Source organism: Typopeltis vanoorti, chromosome 3 (assembly GCF_054136105.1).
Source record: "Typopeltis vanoorti isolate ZY-2024b chromosome 3, IOZ_Tvanoo_1.0, whole genome shotgun sequence".
In the NCBI taxonomy this organism is placed as follows: domain Eukaryota; kingdom Metazoa; phylum Arthropoda; class Arachnida; order Uropygi; family Thelyphonidae; genus Typopeltis; species Typopeltis vanoorti.
In genome coordinates this window covers 157,426,330-157,451,367 of record NC_143551.1, presented here as the reverse complement: position 1 = coordinate 157,451,367, position 25,038 = coordinate 157,426,330, and the positions used below count along the sequence as shown (strand labels likewise).

At 34.6% G+C, this 25,038-nt stretch overlaps 1 protein-coding gene across 1 annotated transcript in view; it reads right to left on the bottom strand.

The window, feature by feature from the left end:
- Window positions 1–25,038, bottom strand: part of LOC150108695 (uncharacterized) — a 191,321-nt gene that overhangs the window by 18,781 nt on the left and 147,502 nt on the right. Inside the window, exons 23-26 of the mRNA XM_090416158.1 lie at window positions 24,264–24,402; window positions 19,420–19,579; window positions 6,389–6,543; window positions 6,189–6,267 (exon numbers count right to left, since the gene is read on the bottom strand). Coding sequence (XP_090272284.1) covers window positions 6,189–6,267; window positions 6,389–6,543; window positions 19,420–19,579; window positions 24,264–24,402 — 533 coding nt within the window. The remainder of the gene's footprint in view (window positions 1–6,188; window positions 6,268–6,388; window positions 6,544–19,419; window positions 19,580–24,263; window positions 24,403–25,038) is intronic.

Below are 25,038 nucleotides of genomic sequence, written 5' to 3'. Positions count from 1 at the left end.
TGGCAGCAGGATTCGGCCCCTTGCCACACCTCTGGGAAAAGTCAAAAATGGTTGTCTGAAAATTTCTACGACTTCTCCAGTCCAAATGTTTGGCCTCCAAACTCCCCAGACCTTAACCCCATGGATTATTTTGTATGGGGCGCAGTTGAAAAAGACACCAATCGCACTTCCAGTAATACAAAAGCCCAGTTAATGGATAAAATTAAAACAGTTTTTGCGGCCCTTCCCAGGGAGACTGTAGCATCAGCTTGTTCGAGGTTCCGAAGCAGAATTGAAGCTGTGATCGATGCTAATGGTGGTTATTTTGAGTAAATCTTGTTGATAGTATTGTAATTAACTCTGCCTGTAATGTTTTTTTGTCAATTCATTAAATTTAATAGATACAAAGAAGATTTTCTTTTTCCTTACGAAACTGTCAAATTTATCCCGAACACCCTGTATATATATATATATATATATATATATATATATATATATATATACAGTAAAACCCCTTTTTTTACACTTTTCAGGGGACTGATGGAAAAAATGCAAATAGCAGGAAATGTAAAAAAACATTAAAAAAAGACTAAAAGATGACTTACTGCTAGTATGTGAGTCTACATACTAGATTACAAAATTTAATAACTGAAAATAAATGAATTTACAATGTACTTACATTTATCTATTTAAAAAAAATCTTTAATTGTTGATTGTTTTTGCTTTTCGTTTTTTTTTTTTTTTTTTTTTTTTTTGACTTAGCGCCAGATTGTTTTGCATTGAGTTCAATGCTAGACCTGTTTTTTACTATCGTGTTCAAAGTGGACATGGAGAGTCCAAGATCTTATGTTAAATGCACACGTGTTCCAGCATGCCAATTTACATGTCGCAGAATTGCCATCTTTTCTTCTACTGAAATACATTTTCTGTCTTTTTTCTCCATGTTACTAACATGGATAATCCACCACCGCAACTTGAAAGCAACTTTCACATGCTAAATTATGTTGCAGAAATTCTGCAATATCAATTCGTACTGCGATTGAAAAATTATGGTATCACTCATCACTACAGTACTGCTGCATGCACGCAAGTCACCGTGATGGCGGAAACGAAACTACAGCCAAAAGCAACGCCACCTCAGAACAGAAATGCACAGATTTCTGCTGAAATTGATTTGAAAATCGGTATTGCCACCAAGAAAAAAAATGCAAATCATGAGAAATAACGTCCATATCAAGTTGTTAATGGCGGGAAAACAATACATCGTGAGAATAGGCCTCAAGACGGGACCAACAGAAAATGACGTAAATGGCAGGAAAACATAAATTGCGGGAACGTAAAAACGGGGTTTTACTGTACACGCGCGCAGCGCGCGCGTGTGTGTGTGTGTGTGTAATGTTGGATATAAAATAAGGTTAACTTTTATTATACTAACGTGACAGATTTACACAGAATATTGTGATCTGAAGACTTTCAAAAACAGTCAAAAATATTAAACAACAAATGGATCATTGGCAAATATTTTTATATATCAGAACATCAATGTCTCTATATTCTGTAACCAGAATAGACTCTGGATAGGCATACAAAAATGAATTATTTTTATTTAAATATGTGAGGCTAACATGATATGCACTGCGTATCAGAATATTTTATTCTATTCTATTCTGAACATAAATATACATCTTATCAAATCAGTTATTTTAGTTTGATGAGGTATGTGGATAAACTCAATGATACCCTCAATTCAAGATAATCTTTCATTTCTCTATATAGTACACTATTAACTCATGATCGTACTTGGCATAAACACAAACACAGTTATAACTTACAAATCTTCATGTACATCCTTCAAATCTAAATGTTGACTTACAATTTAAGTATACTGCTCTGTGTAGCGTCCCATTCACACTACATAAAGCTAGTACTATATTGAACAGCTTTTCTCTCTGCACCTTTTCAAAGATCTTTTCCAAATGTACAATGCTTAAATACAAATCTTTTTATATTCCAAGAGTTCTCATAATGACTTAGCTTTCTTACATTTTTTTCTGTATTTTCTGACGGTTCAAGCTGATTCACCTGCCAGAAATTTTCGGTATAATTTCTTCCTGGAAAAAAAAGATTGCCTCTTTAACCCCTTACATCCACTATGAAGTCCTGATTTTTCTACCCCTGCACAGAACTTCACCACATGTCTCTGATGATCAATCAATGTTTTCTTCTGTTTCTGCTACTGGATCTCTGAATTGTTTTCCAACTCTTTCAGTTTTCTCAATTGATATTTATATATTTTAGTCTACAGTTCATCTTTGAAATTTGCTCAATTTCGATTAGTTTTCAACCTTTTGTACATATTTTCCTTGTCAATATGGTATTCATTTTTATAATGCTCAAAGCTAAATGCTGATCATTTCCTATTTCGAATTTCCCATATAACTGTATCCTGAACCAGTATGAAGATATCAGTATCAACAATTAAATAGGCTTCTTCTTCTTCTTCTCCATTCTATGTCTTAGGCCTACTGGCCTATTACATAGCTATCTTAAGCCCTTCTAAGTCGTACCCATCCTGAGGATAAGGTGACTAGCCCTGTGCCTCCCGGTATATTCTATGGCTGTAGCTACATGTGTTCACAGGGCCGGTTTGCCTGCTTGCAAGAGGTAAAACCCTGCTGTCCACTGCCCAAGACTGGCTAACTTGGCTATGTCCGAGAAAGATCCTTAACCTCCTCATGTCAGCGACGGGAATCGAACACAGGACACTCCTTTTCCAGGCATAGCGTTACAAAGTGCATAGCCACTAGGCTAACCATACGGACACAAATGATATAGGCAATTAAATTTTTCTCATTTCTTGTGCATTGCTTGTTCCATGTGAATTAAACAAATCTTTATGCTGGAACATGGTGTAATGACTAGTATGTATGTCCTAAAAGAAATCTAGCAGGGAAATTAGGAAATGCAACTTATTTTTGCCTATGATTCTTATCATTATTAACATTATTACAAAATATTGTTAATAATGATAAGTCCCTGCTAGATTTCTTTTAGGACATAGATACTAGTCATTACACCATTTTCCAGCAAAAGGATTTGTTTAATTCACATGGACCAAGCAATGAATTTTGAAATTTGCCTGCATTACTCTACTTGAAATTGCCTGTTATTCAAGAAGTTTATCTTCATGTTTAATGCTAAATGCTACTCTTTCCTTTCTCTAATCACTTATTACTGAAATGTAACATTTTATAGTTATTATTTAGAAGAATCTCACCTATAATGTCTTCATCTTAGTAACACCGATTATGTTGAAATGTTGTTTCTGTAATTCCTCTGATAGATTCATCTCTTTGCCATCGATGCTTTTTATACTGATGGTTGGTAGCTTCAATTTGAATAAGTATGAGAATGTTGACTAGCACTGCTTGCCATGCTTCCAAGCTGTCTCAAAATCACCATCTCAGGAAGAGAAGATGGATGTGAAGGATCATCAGTTAAAAAATGATTTTAAAGTAATGAAAAAAAAGTATGACTATTTTTTCCAGCATGATTCACAACACCATGTCAAAATGGTGTGGTATCATGATGAAACTTATGTGAATGAATTGTGATGGGACTGAAGTAGCTAGAAAAAGCTTACTTCAGTCTTCTTCTCTAGAGTAGAGGAACCTCTACTCTAACATTATCTCATCCATGGCACTAATATATGACAAATTTACAACCTTTTTTTGGACGTTTCATGTAAATTCCTCCAAATATCTGTTAACCTAGCAATTGTTTGTATTAACATTTTTATGATATTGATTCAAAGCATACAAGAGCAAAATAAATATAATAATTTATTATAATGATATTTCACTGGATTGAAAACCATTATTCTTGTAGCATAGCAACATTTGTCAGGAACTATGATCAAGTAATTGTGGAAACAGTTTAAAATTTTAATAAACAGAAGACTAATGTCCTATCACAGTATCCCAAGGACTAGATTAAAGTGATTCACAACCTTTAGACTGAAAGTGGTCTTAAAATGACTAATTTTATGCAAATTAATGTAGCCATACTTGCTGATCTGAGAATGCTTCAATGCTAATGCACTGAAGCATTCCTGAATCCTTGTCCAAAAATAGTCTCTCATATATAATAACATATTCTATGTAAAACTGTAGTTCTCTTCCCTTTAATGAAATATGAAGGTATGTCCAATGCATACTCTGTTAATTCTGACTGGCATAATGACAACATGTATTTATTATGTTTTTCAAAGTCTACATTAATAATTCTTTCTGATTGTCAATAGCAGACTAAGTGACTGTCATAAGGTACTTTATACACTTCTGAATGTATCAAAGGATGGAATATTTCCTCAGGAGAATGGATCAAGGTTATTTGTTTGCTATGCATATAGCAGGGGAACATATGGGAACAGTTTTCTGTGATTTTGTGTATGTCAAGGAGAGGGGGAGAGAAATGGAAGCATGCATTATTTTATTGTATTAACTCCTATTAACTCTTATTGTACAGGAGTTGTTGCCATTGGCTAAAAAAAGTGTAGCATAGTAACTGAATTCTGTGACAAGAACTGTATCATTGAAGCAAACAGCCCTGGTCCTGTGTCTCAGTGTTTTAAAGATATATTATTGCAGTAATGGTCTATGTATCTTCCAGTATGTGTTAGCTTTCTATAAACGGAAATCTCCTCTTCTCCCCACCCATGACATACAAGTCATAGTAAAACCATTCTTCTATTTCCTATATCTGATCTGAAAATATAAATAAAATACTAAATAAACACTATCTTCATATCACTCTTAAAACCACAAGTCAAACTAGCAATGCTGATTCATTCTAAAGACAAACTCCATCCTTTGGCATATAGAGGAATGTAATAAGAGCTTTGTGAGTTCAATTGCTATGGAGAGAAAGAAAGAAATGTATAAGCATTCAAGAACATAAATAAATACATTATGCTACTATCATTATGACAAATAAAGACTAGCACATCTTGCATAGGTCTACTACATATACCAGCCACTGAATTAGAAACTTTGCAAAAATCCGAGGTTTCCGTATAGGCATACGGAAACCTCAGATTTTTGCAAAGCAATACCAATCTTCTTCAATTCCCTGCATGTAGTTCAGTGAGATATGGATCGGGAACAGCCTTCATTAAATGCTTTGGTCAATTACCGCACACTAGAAGTTCTGTTTGTCTGTACAAGCCTTTTCAGATTGTCTTATTCCTGACAGAATGTCTCTTAGGACCACAGTTATGCCTCTTAGACAAGTCTTAGTGAGTTATTTTTCCACTAATTAAACACCCATGATATCTCACCTTTTGAGAAACCAGTCAGCTCTGCTGTTTTAAAACTTGCGGCTCCAGCCAGACAGGCACCCACAATAAGCCATTTACTGAACTTCGAATGATACTCTGTTTTCCAATTGAGATCAAAGTACAATTGATGATTACTAATCAGCAGCATTCTTAAATAGTTGTCTAGAACATGTGATTATGAATGTGACCAAGTATTTTGCATATACACTGCAAAATTGGCATTTATGTACATCCGTATAAAGATTTTTTAATTCAGTTGCTGGTATGTGTAGTTCTTACCATACAAGATAAAATTGAAGAAAAGTACAGTACTGCACAGAAGACATTCTATGTAGTACTGTGGTATAATTTTTAGAGACTATTTTTGGTGTCAGTATGCAATGAAGCACTTCCCAAACCTTAATTTTTCTAAATTCCATGAATTTAGAAAAATTTGGGGCATGATACAATGATTTGATATTCATTCTGCTATCTGTTACAATTTTGAACTGTTTACACAATTAAATGATTATTGTTCCTTGTGTCCTGTGACAAGTAGTATTGCTATGCTAAAAGGATTATAATTTTTAAATCAAGTGAAATATCAGTATCTTAATAAATTTATATTTATTAAGATACTGATATGATGGGTAAATAGGGTTAGATAAACCGAGATTCCCATGCTCTAGAAATCAAACTACTTTTTCAGTTACATCAAACCACCAAATAAATAGGATGATGATTTCACACCAGTGATAAAAATCTAAAAAAATTATACAAATACAACACAAATACATACAAATACAAAATAAAAATTGAATTTTCAGATATATTTAAGATCATCAATATGTATGCTTAGAAAAAAGAAACGATTTACACTCATTTTATTTACCTTTGAAGCAGACTGGAAGCACTCACTATTGATAGATTTTGAGCATCTTCTATTGTCAATTTCAAGATGTACTTCTGTGCTAAAAAAAAAAAGCAAAAAGAGATATGAATAAAATCTCCAAACAATTAAAAAAAAAAAAAAAAAAAAAAAGACATATAAGTCCTTTTCCTAGTTTTAAAAATTTTAAAGAATCAACATACCCAGTTCTTGGTACCAGCCTTGGCTGGTCTTTCAATAAATAAGTAGCACTCCACGAGAAAATCATTGGGTAACTACCATCCATTTTAATTCGAACATTTGTTCTCAGTGCATGACCTATTTCTCTCAAGAATGGGACACTATTGTTTCGAAAAACCTGTTGGGTAGATTTTAGAAATAATTATCAATATATCAATTTTAAAGCTTTCACATAATGTAAAATATATAGAAGATATTTCCATACTTATTTGCAATGTTTCATTAATTTTCAATAGCAGATATAATAAACTGCCTTATCTATATGTTACCGCTAAAGTGCAGAAATCAGTTATTCTACAGATTATCTAGGTATTGTGCAGATTAACTAGGGTGATCCGTTAATGTGCGGAAAATTGTTTCATTTCTCAAATTACCTAGGTAATCTGCTTAAATTAACATAATGTTATTTATTTATTTTTCGATATCTAAAGAATCAAGTTAATACAATCAAACAATCAACAAATTAGTTGATAGAATCAATCATCAATCAATTAAAAAACTATAATACAAAGAATCAAATGGTTTAAAATATTATTACAATTAAGGAAATGAATTTGCAAAACATATGATAAAATTATGTTTACTTATTAAAAAATCAAACTAAAAGTGGAGGGAGAGGGGGGAAGGAGTAGGGAAAGGAAATGAGAGAAACAAACTTTTGAACTTTAACGATACGAAGCCATTAATGTGCACATTACCTAGGTAAAATGCAGAAAACTCTTGGTTCTGCACGTTACCGGAGCAAATCAGTTAATCTGCAGATTAGCTAGGTAATGTGCACATTAACGGCTTTCGAGCTTTAGTGGTAACATATACATTAACCTAGATTGTTAAAAGAATCTATACTGGGAATCCTCTTCATTCATAAAAATATCTGTGAACTTCAAAAATCAATCAGATTACAAGAAAAAACTTAATGCTCAGTTATGTTACAGAGTTACAGAATAAAGCATTGCATTTTTATTCTCTAACATTCCAATTAAAGACCTAATTGCTTCTGCTCATATCACTGATTGTTTCAGATGTGTTACAGCCTTCATAGTTGCTACAGAAATAGAAGCTTACTATATGCAAGACAAGAGTATGACATCCACCCCCCCCCAAAAAAAAATCACTTTCCCAATTTCTATATGAAGATGAAGTTGCCCTAATAAAACAGTCATACGCTTGAGGTACATTACTTCTGGTGTTCCAGAAGGGTGCCAAAACTTGAAAATGCCCATAAGTCGGTGCAAGAATTTTTTGTTTGTTTTTAATCACAATGTCAGCAGTTGTGCAATGGAAGCCTAGTCTTCAGCCTATCTCAGATTACAATACACTCTTGTCATTAAGTTTAATCACTTTATCTTTGAATCTAATGTAATAGCCTTACGACTTATTTTCACTTTTATCTGTCATTATATAAAGTTTAATCACAACAAATATAGTAGAATAAAAGTTGAAAATATTCATGCAATTGCAGAGCACAACACAACAACACACAAAGACATGTGATGGCACACTGATGATAGCGAGACAGCAATATCTTTTGTGTGGTAGCATTATGATGCTAAAGAGCTGTAACTCTGAAGCAAGCGTGTAACTTTGAGATAAGCGGAAATTCAAAAATATCCATAAAAGAGTAGTGCAATAAGTTGGGATATGCATTAAAATATTAATTAACAGAGCTAACCTTATCTGTTTCACTAATAATGTCTTGATTAAGAAAATCACTAACAGCATCTCAATTAATCCAAGAAGCTCTAACAATGAAATTAGAATACTGTATTCAAAATACTTCAGAAAAACTTCAATTTATGTTAACAAGTATATCCTCATTCTCGTGGAAAGGTTTAGACGTTGGTTATAGATTCTTACTAAATAGCTTAAGGAAATTACAACATACATATACATTAAAATAAATTTTAATACACTTCCAATATTTCGGCAATGTCACATTGCCATTATCACAGGAACTTAAATACAAGACACATGCATGCAGGCACAACACACAGTAAATGAGGAACAAAGCAGGAAGCTATTCTTTCTCCTAAAAGTCCTGATGGTGCCCCCTAACAGGCACCATCAGGACATTTTACCACCATTACGGTAAAATGAAGTTGAAGCTATCAAGACAACTGAATCGTCTCGCTTTCCTAAAACGCTGCCGGGATAACCAGGTAATCCCAAACTGTGTCAAATTCAAGCACCATTTCGTTTCCCAAAAGGCTCTCCATATTTATAACCATGCCAGCCAAGCTTTGCTTAGGGAACAAATCGCCGCTACTCGCCGTTCCCTTATTGACGCTAACTTAGCTATCCAGGCACTCGAAGATGAGCTTTCCAGCACTTTAAACCAGGAGATTTGGTCTATTTTATACGACATTTCACTGCTGCGGATAAAGAATTTAAAAAAGTATGGGAACGACACATCAAAAAATTTGAGAATTTAAAAAAGAATTCGAACTCCAAACCACAACTTCCTACCGACACGGTGGTCAACCTTTCGTCAATTAGTTTGAAACCTGAAGCACTTGATGCTCTCTCATGTGGCCACAACTTCACTATTGCGCCCAGAAGAATATCTGTTGAAGACATTATGATACAAATTGAACGTGGGATATGACACCTTCCAAACTATGTCGCCAACGATATTAGACTGGATGTGGCTTGTGTTCTGACCAAAGAAAAACCACCAAAAACCAACATGCCCAATAAGAAAATTAAATCTCTGCAAGAATTAAAGAAAAACAAGGAAATAATAATTACCAAAGCAGATAAAGGGAACGCCACTGTATTACTTAACCAAAAGGATTACACAGGTAAGCTGAATGCTCTATTGTTAGATTGGACTACTTACCTCCCTATCGAGTACAATCTCACCAACTCACAAATTAGAAAACTCCACAGGCTCATTAAGAAGGTCACTTCTTGGCCTGTAGATGTCATTAACAAATTAAAACCATTTAACTCCATACCACCCCCCCCCATGTATATGGACTCCCAAAAATACATAAAGAAAATGTTCCATTAAGTCCCATAGTGGATGGCATTGATTCCCCCACATAGCTAAACATTTGGCCAAAGCCCTCACAGACTAGCAACACACCTTCACACATAAAAATCTCAGCCCACTTCAAAGCCAGCATAGGAAACCTTACACTCAAACACACTGACATAATGGTCAGTTTTGATGTCTCCTCCCTATTCACAAATGTCCCACTCAAAGAATCCATAGAACTAATCCAAGCTAAATTTCCTCCCAATATCACAGCCCTATTTCAGTTCACAATGAACTCAGGCTATTTTGTTTGGCAAGGAAAATTACTACAAAAAATTGAGGGGACAGCCATGGGTTCGACACTCTCCCCACCCTTGGCCCACTTTTACATGGAGATTTTCGAAGAGAAAGCTTTAAACTCTGCCAACCATATGGCTTCGCTATGTTGATGATGTGTTCACAATTTGGCCACATGGCTCCGATGCACTCCTCTCCTTCCTAACACACTTAAACAACCAACACCCCAGAATCAAGTTCACTCTGGAAGAAGAAAAAAACAACTACCTTCCTTTCTTAGACACGCTAGTCACCTGCCAGCCTGATGGAACCCTGGTTTTCTCAGTTTATAGAAAATCCACCCATATAGGCTACATTCACCAACAATCTGCTCCCCCCCCCACCTCACAACAATATAGAGTCATTAAGACACTACACAACAGGGCTAATGTTGTGTAGTGTCTACAATGTGCACAACAGGTTAGGGCCACAGAACTAACCACATTCTCAACACTTTCTTAGCCAATGGCTACCCTCCCAAAAAAAATCCAAAAAATATTGAAACCAATAAACCACAACCTCCCCCCACCTTCACAACAAGGATTACTCTAAATTCATCACCATTCCCTATATCCAAAGGCACCTCGGAAAAAATTACAAAAATCCTAAAAAAACATGACTTAACTTCTTGTTACAGACTTTATAAAAAATTGGCATCCCTTATCCGCTCCACTAAAGACCAACCTCCCCCCCCCAGACCTACCTGGTGTATACCAAGTCCCTTGCAGTTGTAAGCTATCCTACTTTGGCCAAACAGGCAGGACAGCTAATATCAGAATTTCAGAACACAAGGACTACATCCGTTTTCACCAATACAGCCACTCTGGTCTTGAGAACCATGCACCGAATATCCCCCCCCCCATAGAATACAGTGAAAGAAAGCCACGATATTACACCGTAGTAAATTCAAATACGAAAGGCTATTCATGGAATCAGCCTCAGCCCTAAGAAGCAATCCAAACCTCAGCAAATTTGGTTGCGTGAGACTGCTCCAAATTTGGGAAACCTACATTAGAAGACCTTCAACCCAATCGACCAAGAATATCAACATTGCCCGCTAGGGAGCACCATCAGGACTTTTAGGAGAAAGAATAGCTTCCTGCGTTCCTCATTTACTGTGTGTTGTGCCTGTGTGCACGTGTCTTGTATTTAAGTTTCTGTGATAATGGCAACGTGACGTTGCCGATATATTGGAAGTGTATTGAAATTTATTTTAATGTATATTCTATTATACTTTGTAATTTCCTTAAGCTATTTACTAAGAAAGTACAGTCATACCCTGAAGTTCCGCGGTAGGTGGGACCAACAAAAAGCGCATAACTCGAATTCACATAACTAGGGGTATAATTTTGCATGTGCATGTAATTTATATATACAAACATACAAAATATTAGTTAATTGGGACCAACGGTTTACAAAAACACCTATATTTTTTAAGAAATATAATCATAATTGTAGTTTTTCGTACCTAAAAAAAAGAAAGTTATTTCGATGTCAACGGTTTCATAAAATAACAGATTCATCTGATGGCATAATGTCATTTTCTTGTCACGCAAAATATTTTCATAGCAAGCTAATGATTTTTTTATTCCTTGCCTTGTGGCTACAATTCGTTCCTCGTTAGAATCTATGTCCTCCAAAATCTGTAAACCTTTCTTTTATGATTATTCTTACTGTGGATTCCTGTAGATCGAACTTCTTTGCTAGCTCACAAATTTTCATTCCACCTTCAAAATCCTTAATAATGTTGAATTTTGTTTCCAAAGTCAATGTTTTTCTTTTCTTGCTAGCAGTAGAAGAATCAGACTTGCTTCCTTTGGACGTTATTATTTTTTATGTGATAAAATTTTTATCAAGAACATAACATTAAACAATCACAAGGTTTGTAGACTATAAAAATCGTGTATGAATGGAGCACAGCATGTGCGACACTAGCGGATGCGGCTGGCGCCGGAAAGATACGACTAGTGGCGATGCGTGAAGCGGGACAGGAATACGTACATATAAGAAACCGCGTAACTCCGGATTTGCATAAGTCGGGGTATGACTGTATATCCTCAGAATCAACTCTGGGATCACTTACAAAATTGCTGCTCAGTTTTATGGCTCTTGAAGAAATCATAATGATTCTCTTTTTCTGAGGAAACAAAATGTGATGTAGTTACTGCACGAACAAAAAATATGTGCAGTATCCCTGATTAAATGAACATAGAAACATGTCAAATGTCTGCAGTAGGATCTGGTTGTGCAGAATATTCCATAATATTTGATCACAAAAAGGGGAAAAGACAGCTATAATACAAAGTACACTAGTGTCCAAAAGCTAAGGATGAACTACATTTTTAAATGTATGTGAAAAAATTTTCATGACTAAATTGATTGGCACACTAATAAATTATATTACACAAGAAATATGTTATAATTTCATACAAATTAAATTACAATATGACAAAAGTTGCAAATTTCCTAAGGATGTAGTTAAGGAATTACTGTACAGCGCTTAAAGAAAACTATATGGAGAGACATTTCAGTAATGGAATATGTCCAACCCAAACTACGATGCAGCTTTCACAATGTCGTACCATGCTTAGCACCAAGAGATTTGGGAGTTCTTGAGGCAAACTGACCCACTCCTCCTACAGAGCAAAGATAAGACCTTATTTGTTGTCTGGAGGGGAATTTCAAGCAGCAATTGCATCTCCCTATTACATCCCAAATGTGTTCAATAAGGTTTGAGTTCTGAGGAGAGTGCTGGCCACTTGATTCGCTTCATATCCTCAGTCTCCAGAAGTATCTCCACTGTTTGTGCACAATGTAATGTGACATTGTCATCCATAAAAATGATTTATTCACAATGAAATCAGGAATATACAACACATAGTGCAGGAAATGGCCCTCAATTTATGACAACAGCCCAAACATAGTTTACTGTATAGCCATTTGTGCACAATGCTGTTTGACACATTTTTATCTCTTTACTCTGTGTATTATTTCACTAAATGTAAAACATTACTTCAAATCATTTGTTTATGTTGATATTTTTACAGCTGAGTGGTTTGCCACATGCCACTTGCCTAGGAAAGAGAACCTTTACAAGTATGGCACTGTTACTTGGAATGCATTACTATAGTACATTTCAAGACAACTCATAAAAAAGGTGGTGGTTCAAGTTCTGTATATTTGTCCTTATCATAAATTTCAGGTTTTTTTTGACACAAACTCTCACTTACTTTTGTCTTGACAAAAAACTCAAGCTCTCTAATGTGTAAAAGAAAGAGTTCCTCCAAAAAAAAAAAAAAAAAAAAAAAAAAAAAAAAAAAAAAAAGATTTTAGTTGTGAAAAAAGTATGATATATATATATATATATATATGCATGTTTGCACAACTTAAGAATATTGTTTATCAATCAATCAAATATATATATGATGATGAAGTTATATAGCAATATGTATTGTTACGTATAGAGTCCAAATCCCAAAAACTATGTGGAGAGACATTTATGTATAGTGTACCAATCCTATACACTGCTGGAATATCTGAATCAATTTCAACAATTCTACAATTATATAATTTGATGCCTACTTTCTTTCCTGTTAATAAACTTTTCTCCATATTACCTTCTATCAAACAGGACATTTGGCTGAGAAGAGAGAGAGACTGCAAGCATATCAATCCTACATATCCTACATACCACTATAAAACATCTCAAAAGTCTAGTTTAGTTCAGTACAGATTTAACATGAAAAATAGAATCTTCTGGTCAAAGACCCACCTTTGACATTGGCCATTTTAAATTTGAGGACTTATTCGAAGAGAATGATGAAGAGATGTAAATCACAGAGTACGAAATGAGTACGAGACATATAGAAATGCTTTGAGAAAATTTGGAGAAAAGAGCAAAACTAATAATACATACTGGTCAGTAACTGCTGCATTTCTGTTTGGGACATGGACGAACTCATTACTAATAGCATTCCAAAAAAAGACATGCATAAATTCACATGGAAAGAAGAAACAAGAAATAAGAAGTCTCATTGAGTTATTCTTAGAATAACTCAATGAATATGTTATTCTTAATAGCAACATTATTAAGAATAACATATTAAGAATATGTTATTCTTAATAGCAACATCTTCATGCTTGGTTCAGAACACAAGAGTACAGGGAATTTGAAACAGGAAGTGATCATTATTCAGTTCTGAGTAGGATAAAACTGAATATCATATTGGGGGGGGGGGGGGTATGTAAGAAAGTTTTAAAGTGAATTAAATTTGAGCAGACTTCAGAGGTAAACTGTAGAATTACATATATAAGAAAAGAATGAAAGAATTTGAAAACAAGATTAAACCTTGGAGACTCCTCAGTGGCAAACTATTATTATACACATATCTACAAAGAGTCAGAAGATTCACTGATAGAAATCCATTATTCACACACAATACCTCTCTTAAATTCACTCGCTGACAAAGCACTAACAACCACCTCTATTAACCCATTCCATCCATTCACAACCTTCCAAGCAAAAAATACAGTCCTAACGCCCTTACTAACCACACTCACAATTTCCATGGTTGACCTCTCCCTTCCTGCCATGTACTAAAAAAAGTCTTCAATGTCAATCCTATAAAATCTCTTTAATAGCTTATATGCTTCAATCATGTCTCCTCTTTTTCACCTATCAGATAATTTTCAAAGTCCACAGACCATCAATCTGCATGCAGTAGTCCAGATGTGGCATTATTAAAACCTTATATAGGAGAACAATAAATTCTCTATTCTTGGTTGTTAGTGTGTTCTTCAACAACCATGTAATCTGATGTGCTATTCTGGCTACTTTTGCCATATAAGCTCTAAACTTCAACTCCCTGTCCACAATGACTCCCAAGTCCCTGAATTCATCAGTATCCTACAATTCAGCTTGTGATCTCTTCTTACCATCACCTTACACATGGCCACATTAAACTGGCAGCCATTTATCTTTCCCCATACTGCTAGTCTATTTAAGTCTTCCTGCAAGATCTCCACATCACCTTCATTTACCATCGCTCTTCTCAGTTTTGCATTATCAGCAAACAACTGAATATTTCCCATCAAATCATTTCCTATACCACTGATGCACAAATGAAACAAAGAGGACCAAGTACTGAGCCCTGTGGCACACCACTGGTCACCTGCTTGCTCCTGGACTCAACTCCTCCATAAATCATTCTAATATCTGTCCATCAGCCACTCTCTAATTCGAATACAATCCCCATTTGCTCACTATTCATACAACACAGTTCTACGTGAATCTGTCAAATGCCTTTGCAAAACCTAGCAATATCATTGAGTAGTCATTTCCCTTATCCAACTTCACTCACTTTATTATAAAAAAGTAAGCAAATTACTAAGGTCAGACAAAACCATGTTGCCAATTGCTGATTGGCCTATAATTTGCTATTTCTGTCTTGGAGCCTCCTTTATGTAATGGGACTATTTTGCCCTTTGAACACCTCCCATGCACCACCAATTTTTCCCCTCCAAATTCTTATGACATGGAACTGCTGAAAGCTGACTACTCAGCTTGTCATAATCACCTGCTTTGTAATTCCACAGTATATCCCTTCTTAACAGAAAATTCTGCATATCTAACAATCTCCCAGGTCCAGACTGTATGAACACTTTTCCCAAGCAGTAGCAGCAGAGCTAGATTGGTTGTTGTTAAATTCTCAGATGCTATGATCAGATCGCACTCTTGAACTTCATGTCTCCTCCATTACATGCTACTTCAGGTAATTATCTATCAGCAACTGTATAAATTCTATTTCCTTTCCTCCTTTGACCATTCCTCTTCCCAGAAATCCCCAGAATAATTACTTGGCCTGCACCCATCAAACTAATTTGCCAATGAAGTCACCTAAATTCTCCCTTATATCCCCTGGATTACAGCAAAATTACATATTTCATCCTATTGACCTCTATCTCACCCCAGCCTCAAATGAACTGCCTTCTGCACCCCTGCCCTCATGATGTCCTTCTACTCTTTTTGGCTTCAATTCCTCTGTTATCATTAGCACTCTTCCCCCCCCATCCTGTTCCTCCTCTCTGAAGATACTATATGCTTTGCTTCTATTCCTATGACTAGATAATCTCCTTGGTCAAATAAGTCTCAATAATGCTTATAACTTTTCGTCAAACTTAGCTAACCAATGCCCAAAATTTCTTGATCTTATTTTGAATACTTCTGGTATTAGTATATATGAACTGCAATATCCTCCCACTCATCCAAAAACTTCTCTTGCATCTTGTGTTTCTTAGATCCCTAAATTTAAAAACCTGGGGTGCTATATTTAGTATCACATGACTACTCACCCACTCATTAACCTCTAGATTGCTTGAACCCATGTTCACCTGCATGCCCCCCCCCCAACATTCTGCACTTCCAAACTCTCAATGAAGAACATTTTCTCAAGACTTCTGATCCCAAATCCATTCAAATATAAGCCATCCACCTTATATAAATCCTTCTTTCCATCAAACTCACTCCACACATAAAACTCCACAAGGTAATTATCTCTCAGCAACTGTGGATATTTCATTTCCTTCCCTCTCTGTGGCCATTTCTCCTCCTAATCTATGTCCCCCATAGTTGAAATACCCATAATAATTACTCAATCTGCACTCATGATGCTAATCTTTCAATGCATATCATCAAAATTTTCTCTTATACCCCTAGACAGTAACCCTCCATAATTTTCCTACCAGGCAATCCAGGTGCTCTGATTTTTTTACAGGATGGAGAGAAATTAGATTTCACTATTGCTATTTATCAATATGAAAAAAATTAGTCATAAAGAAACTATGAAGAAAGCATTGATTAATTCAGCAAGGGAAGCATATGACTCCTTGATGATCTCAGGAAGTTAAAGAGGCAGCCATGTAAAAGAAGGCAGCATATCAAAAGTTCTTAGCAAGTAAGTCAGCATGATCTTCACCATGAAAATGTCCTGGAATGTGTCATTATTGCCTAAGAAAAACATGGCTGTAATGTAATTGTGCAATCTCCATACTTCTCCAGACCTGGCTCCCCATGACTTCTTTTTATTTCCCAAGATGAAACTGCAGCTCCCAGGATAGAGATATGAGAATCTTACAGAAATCCAGACCTTGATAGTGGTGAAAAATATAATAATAAAAAATAAAAAAATAACAAAAAAAAAAAAAAAGCTGGAAAACAACATTCTCTAAATTCTTTGCCCTGCATCCCTCCCTAATTTTCCTACCAGGTAGTGCAGGTGCTCTGATTTTCTTCCAGGGTGGCAAGAAATTAACTTTCATTTATGTTATTTATCAATATTAAATATTAAAACAATTCCTTATAATGAAAAAAAAAAAAAAAATTAGCTCAAGTAGCAATGATAAATCATCATTTTGGAATACTGATCTCTGAACACATAAGTGTACATCCTTTGGTTGTGCATGGAAGGGTGGGGAAATATAGACCTTATTACAAAATAGATATGAGTGGAAGGATGATAAACATAGCATCACCTATGATTGGATCAAACCAGGAAAACAACCTTTCCTATGCTTTAGTTAATTTTAGTTTAGTTTTTTTTTTTTTTGATTGAAGTACTGCAGTTTTTAATTGCAAACTAATTTTAATATTTCACACCACCAGCTAAGATAAGAACAAGTATCCCACTGAAAAGGAAAAAACATACTAAGGTTTAGAAAATAATAAAATTTAACAACTCATAAGATGTTAAATCTTTTTTGGATGGGCTGAAGATGGGCTTTTTTCCATGCTTGAGTAGGTGCCAAATATGTATAACAGCATGATATAATGGGAAATAATTTGCTTTATTTTTGAGAGGTTGAAGGAAAACAAGATAATAGTTTTGTAGTTGATTTTTGAAAGATATATGAAACAGAAAAGATATACACTTAGGTAGATGCCAGAGAAGTATAATGTGTAACAACCTGGTATTGTGGGAGGCAATTTGCTTTGGTTGTACATAGAAGAGTTGGAAGAGAAGGTTGATGCTAGGAGATCAGCCTTAATAAAAGGTGATATTACCATGTGTGTGTGTGTGTGAGAGAGTGAGAGAGAGAGAGAGAAGAAGCATCCAACAGCCTTGGGAAGGGGCTATAAGGAATGCTTTTCGAGCAGGTTTCCTGCATTTGAACTTCTCAAAATTGAATTTGTTGGTGTTTTTAAGATGTTGCAGGCTGAGTTTCAAGGTGGAGTTTTTGACTTGAGCTAATTGAGATATGCTGGATTCTTATCCTGAAATATTGCTTTGTGATATTTGCTGGAGAACCAAGTCTTGGATAATTTGAGGGATTTTTGTGATCTTGTGGATGAAGACTCTCATTCCAATAAGGATTCTTTCAGTTATTTGGTCAGAAAAGGACAGCTGAGATTGATTGGTTGAAGCTTGTTCTGTAAAAAATTAAACATTGAGAAGGTTATGGTTGGAGGTATTAGGAGGAGACCTCAGACTTAGCCTCGGACAGCCTTGTCAAGAGACAAGAAGACCTGGTTAAGGAAAGATTCAGGGTGTTGGAAGAATGATGAGGACTATCCAGTATACTGGCAGAAAGATGATAATTTGTGTTATGTGATGACTAACACAAGCACTTCAACATCTCTCCAAGCTTCATTGATGAAGATGGTGAAGGGAGGATTTGAGTTATGAACAATGAAGCCCCAAAAAAGTTCCCTCTTAAGGCTGCAGAAAATCAACCTTCAGAGAAATAACTGAAGAGGTCAGAGCAGTTATCAGAATTTGGAGAATGATAAACAACAAATGGAAGCAAGGAAGTGCGAGAATGAAATTTTGAACAAGAGCAGATCACAAAGAGGGAGATTCAGATTTAGCAATCTACAGCATGGAATGTCAGATCTGACAAAAGCACACACACCACCTTTTTATTTTAAGAGAATTGTATCTTCAATTTATCAGTTTGGCATCAAGGCAACCTTTGCACTGAAGGTAGTCACTGCTTCTAAGATATATAACTATGACATTCGATTGAAAGTTTTTTTTTTTTTTCAATATTCAAAAATCTTTTGACTGCTTTAGCTTTGCACAGAAAGAACTTTTCTAACAACAGATTATTATCCATTCACATGAAAACTTTCCACACAGATTTGAATCAGTATTCCCACATTTGCATATTTAGGAAAACATGGCTAAAGTCATTTATCCAGAAGAAAGCCATGCTTTCTTCTGGATAAACCATTCTGATATACTTTGAACTACTGCACATGATACATACAAACAGCTACTGCTTTGTTTTTCCTTCTTTGATTGTTTATGAAATGGTGATGCTGATCTACCAATTAATGCTGCTTTCTGGCAGCTTTCTCTAAGGCTACCATAAAAGTTAGGAAAATTAGCATTATATCCTGAAAACAATGAACTAAACTACATAATCATTGTAGCACTCAGTTTAACTAAAGAAGTTCTACTGTAATAAAAATAAAAAAATAAATAAATAAAATCTGCTTTATCTTAAATATTTTGTTCTTCCTTCAAATTAGAGTTCTAAGAAAATAAAATTAAGAAAATAAATTTTAAAAAATGAAGATAAAAAATTCAATAATTTATTAAGCTTGTATTTATTTGTATATAATTTTCATAAAAAACCTAACTACAGATGAGAAATTCTCTCTCACAGTTATTTACCTACCTCAGGCTCCATAAGTAAAGTTACCACTAGAAGTCCATCAGCTAATTTGGGTGGATCTGGTTCACAATCTAAACCATCCCAATTACACTCCTCGTTATTGCAGCCATAATCACAATACCCATTCCCATAATTCTTCAAGCAGTAAGTGTCATAATGTTCACTGCAACAAGAAACAGTAATCTTTAAATAGGCATATTTTTCAAAGAAGTTTTAATATTTTAGTTCTTACTGCTAAACTGCAACATATTAAGTTTATATATGTATAATTTTTATATACATATAATGCGATATACAAATATTTCAGAATGCACATATACAGAACTCATATTATACCTGCAAGCCATTAGTTTCCAAATGATTCTGGTAAAAAGTGATGATTTTAGCTCATTTGTCCACTGTTTATTATCATATAAAATGCATTTTGGATATGAAATTAAAAACAGTACAATAAAAAACTTGCTTCTTTTTAATAAACTGAATGTTAGAAAAACGGAATAGTGATCTGTGTTATTGCCATGCAAATTATATTTTGAAACAGAGATGAATTAAAACCTTAGAAGTCAGTTCTACATTCATAGAATTTCCATATTTTTATTTTGCCTGAAGCTGGGATTAAAGCCTGTTTACAGAGATTTTCTGTATTAATAATTACAGTATATGATAAATGGCAATATTTATATAATAAAATTTAAATTATAAATGAACAAAGTATTTTTAATAAAATTAAAACAATAAATAAGAAAATATTTGTTCTTATTTTTTAAAATATTTCATTCCTTCTACCCCCCACCTCCCAAATTTTAGGTATCTGGGAAGATCTGTGTTATGCTCCATATGAGGAAAAATTGAAGATTTGTAGGTTACAGAAGCTGGCTGATCAGTGGATGGGAGGGGGGGGGGATTATGATAGACATATAAATTGGTTAAGAGGGTTTATAGGATTGATGTCGAGAAAATATTTCAGAACATGAATAAAGTGAGGAAAAATAAAGATCACCCATGAAAATTGAGTGAGGACCAGATTTTTTGCTTGGAGAGTGGTGAAAGTATAGAACAGAGTGCAGAGTCAGTTGTGTGTATGCACTTTGTTGGTAAAGGATTTCAAGATAGAATATGACAGGTATTGATAACTGATAATTAATATTTTTGGGATGAACCTCCCACAATGAGTATATAGACTCCATGGAGGATGTGATGATGATGATAATAATAATATTTCAGAAAGTGCTAGAGAAATAAACTGAAATTAATGTGACTCCCATCCACAAAAGGTTTATTTGTAAACCTATATAGTACATGTTGTACAATCATTTTTTTTTATTTTGGTTTAATCAATAAGAATACAATTTGGTCGGCTAAATCCCAAATTGCCAGCCCATCCTCATTCGTTCAGTATCCAAGTAGATACCCAACAGGGTGCACCACGAGAAGGTGAGGATTGGACATTAAGTCAGAAGCCCTGGTCGGTTCTCCGCATTCCTTTTAAGGCTATGTGGAGGTCTCCTCTCAGTTATACAGCTTTGACCCTTAAGCACCCCTTCAAATCCCTCAAATCCTCTGTATACCAGAGTGTACAGAGGATTTGAAAATGGAAGTGATCACTATTTATTTAGTCTTGAGCAGGATAAAATTGAATTTCATATTGAAATGAATGACATGTAAGAAAGTTTTAAAGCGAATAAAAGTTGAGCAGCTCTCAGATGTGAACTGTAGAATAAAATACACAAAGATTATTGAAGAAAAAATGAAAGAGTTTGAGAACAGGAATTCAAACCTTGGAGATTCAGTGGCAAACTCTGAAGAAAACATTGATTGATTCAGCCAGAGAGGCATGTGGTGAGGTTGTCTGCAAGGATAAAAAAATTAGAACTCCATGGTGGACACAGGAAGTTAAAGAGGCAGTGAAGGAAAAGAAGAAATCATATCAAAAGTTCCTGGCAAATAAGTCAGCTTGTGCTCTTAGAGAATACAGAGACAAATGCAAGAATGCTAAACACTGTGTAAAACTAGCTAAACAAAAGTCATGGGAGGACTTTGGCAAGAATATAGAAAATAAATATCAAGAAGGTGGCAAAATATTCTGGAGGTTGTTGAAGAAGCTTAGGAATGGAGGAAAGAGTGCTGTAAATGAAGTTGAGATGATAAAGGTGACATGAAAATGGAAGAAAAAGATATCCTTGAAGTATGGAGTAATTACTTTGAAAAACTGCTAAATGAAACAAGAAGTGATGCCTAGTTAGTGGTAAAAAACACTGACCAGGCATGCAGTCAGGAATACATATCCATACTTGAAGTAGAAAAAGCCATCAAAGGCTTGAAATGTGGAAAGGCAGCAGGAGTAGATGATATTCGACCAGAAATGCTGAAGTATGGTGGTATAAGAGTCTTACAGTGGCTGCACTGCATAGTTCAGAAAGCCTGGAGAGAGGGACGAATTTCCGATGATTGGAGTAGAGCTCTCATAGTACCAATATATTAAAACTGAATGTGAGAATTACAGAGGTATTTCCCTACTGAGAGTTCCTGGCAAGATCTATGCAAGTATACTTGAGAAATGGTTGAGAAGAATTATGGAAGAAAAGCTTGGTGAAGAATAAGCTGGATTCAGGCCAAATAGAGGCTGTCAGGATCAGATCTTCACTTTACGACAAATAGCCGAGAAAGCATGGGAATATAACAAAAATGTGTATTTAAGTTTTGTCGATTTGGAAAAAGCATAAGACAAGATGTCAAGAGAGAAGCTATTCAATACGCTGCAGTTATATGGTGTCAACGGGGCATTATATCAAGCAATACTTAGTCTTTATTTGAGTTGTAAGTCAGCAGTTAGAATTGAAGGAAGTACAGGAAGATGGTTTAATGTTAAATCTGGTGTGAGACAAGGATGTACATTATCCCATCTGTTATTCATTATCTATGTGGATCACATTATGAAGGAAAGTGGTATTAAACCTGATATCAAAATTGGAGATGTTAATGTCAGCTCTTTGCTTTATGCGGATGATGTTATACTTCTAAATAAATCCGCTACAAGTCTGCAAGATTCTCTGACTAAATTGAATAGCTCTTGTAATAGATATGGTATGAAGGTTAGCAATAAAAAGACAAAGACAATGAAAATAGGCAGAATCATTGAAAATGTCAACTGTGTTGTGAATGGAGAACCTGTGGAACAAGTAAAACGTTTCAGCTACTTAGGCATGATTTTTAGTGAAGATGGTAAATTAAATATAGAAATAGACAACAGAATCAGCAAAGCTGGTATGGTGGGAAGTCAATTGAATAAATTCATATGGAATAAGAGAGAAATTAGTCGGAACACTAAATTAGCTGTATACAAGACAGTGTTCAAACCAGTTTTAACTTATGGATCTGAGAACTGGGGCAGAAGTAAAACACTTGACCAAAGACTAGAAATGGAAGATATGAGAGTCCTGAGAAAGATTATAAGCGTGAACAGATGGCATCAATGGTAATATCATATTAAAAACGAGGATATTAGGAAAGAACTTGACATTGTCAGCATCCAGGAATGCGTTAGCAGAGCTAATCTCAGGTGGTACGGTCACTTAAACAGAATGTGCGAGGAAAGATTAGCAAAACAAGTGTTCTCTGCCAGGCTGGCAACAAAACAACCCAGAGGAAGACCAAGATATAGGTGGATTGATGCGGTACAAAGTGCCTTAGACGATAGAAATACGAGATCTGATAATGTTGGAGGCTTGACAAGTAACAGACTGATTTGGAGGAAAATTGTAGATAGAAAGTTAGTAATGATGTAATTTTTTTCATGTAGTACTATCATATCCTTTACACCCCTTGAGGGTACATGCCAGGAATTTGACGATGATGATGATATAGTACATTCATACTGTGGGAAGGCCTAAGGATTTTTTTCATTTTTTATTGATTTTATATATATTTTTTGTATTTTTACTTTTTTTATATATATATATATATATATATAGTCTAGTAGGTACCCTGCTATAGAGATGACTAAACATGGATCTTTTTCAAGCCAGCCTCCAGTAAGCGGGGAAGTGGTCTCATACTGGGCAACAAAATTCATCTCCCACTTAAGTAGAAGACATTAAACATTAAATCAAAATTTTATATTTTATTTTTTAAATTTCATCTAACAAACAGTTTACAATTTATGTTTGCATTAAGTGTAGAAACAGTGCTAAATATATATATATATATATATTGGTATCTTTAACATATTTGGTATCTTGGTTACTTTAACATATATATGTATATATATATATATATATATATATATATGTGTGTGTGTGTGTGTGTGTGTGTGTTAAAGATACCAAGCTATTTTAAACCTGGTTTTTCTCCATTACCCAAGTAAGCAAACTGCATATTTTTTGGGAATATTTGTTTTAGAGTTCATTTCAAACTACAGAGGTGGGGGATATCTGCCAAAAGTTCATTGGTATTAGTACTGTGGGCAGATTAATGGTTAGATAACTCATGCCCATGCTCTAGAGACTAGGCATTGCACTTTTTTCAAGCCACTTCAAGTCTCTAAACAATGTGATGATTTCATACCAGGCAATGAAACCTACCAAACCTACCAGCTAAAGACATGCACAAAACATCTAAGTCCACTGTGTGATTCAAAACCAAAGTGAGCATGAATGTTTTGTATATGTTCTAACAGTAATGTTGTAGCACAAGCTAGTGCATTCATAATTTATATATGACTATAGTCATGAATGTGGATTATAAACATGTTTATAGCCTTAACTAGTTGCAGGTTATGAACTACTTTAACAACTACAAATTTAAATGCTAAATTAGATAAAAATTTAATAAAAATTGACGAAACGTACTTGCATGGAAGCAATCTCTGAACACAGTCAAAACCATCAAATAAACAATCTATGTTATTACACTCTATATTGCATTCTCCATTGCGAAAAACATCCCAACAATTAATAGCTGCAGTACAGTTAACCCATGGATTGATTCCTGAAAAGAAAACTAGAACTTAGCACACATACATATATAAATAACTGATAAAAGTTAAACTGTTCATATTTGATCTAATGTGTTAAAACTAAGAACTTTTATTGTTAAAAGACCATAAGATTTAATAATTACAAATACAAAGAGCCAACAAGTTTCACTAGCCACTATCTAGCATTTTCAAGGCTGTACATATGGAAATATCTCATCAATTCTCTCAGCTAAACAGAACTACAATATGCGAAAAACTACACAACACGTGGTCATACACCAGATTCTGACTGAAGCATTCGTACGCATGCACGCCTTCAAACACGAATTATCAAATGTAACGGCCTAGCAGTTACTAAAGTGTATGTTTTCATGTAACTTGATGCATTTGTTTTCACACCAGTACAGCCTTGAAAATGCTAGACAGTGGCTAGTGAAACTTGTTGGCTCTTTGTATTTGTTATCATTAAATCTTATGGTATCTTTTAACAATAAAAGTTCTTAGTAATAAAAGTTAGATTAAAAACATATAATGAAAGTTACTTATAAATTTTTATTATACCACTTAACTTATTATTATGGCAAATACCTATTGGATTTCTACTCAGGACATGGACTGGTTATTACTAACACCATGTTCAAACATAA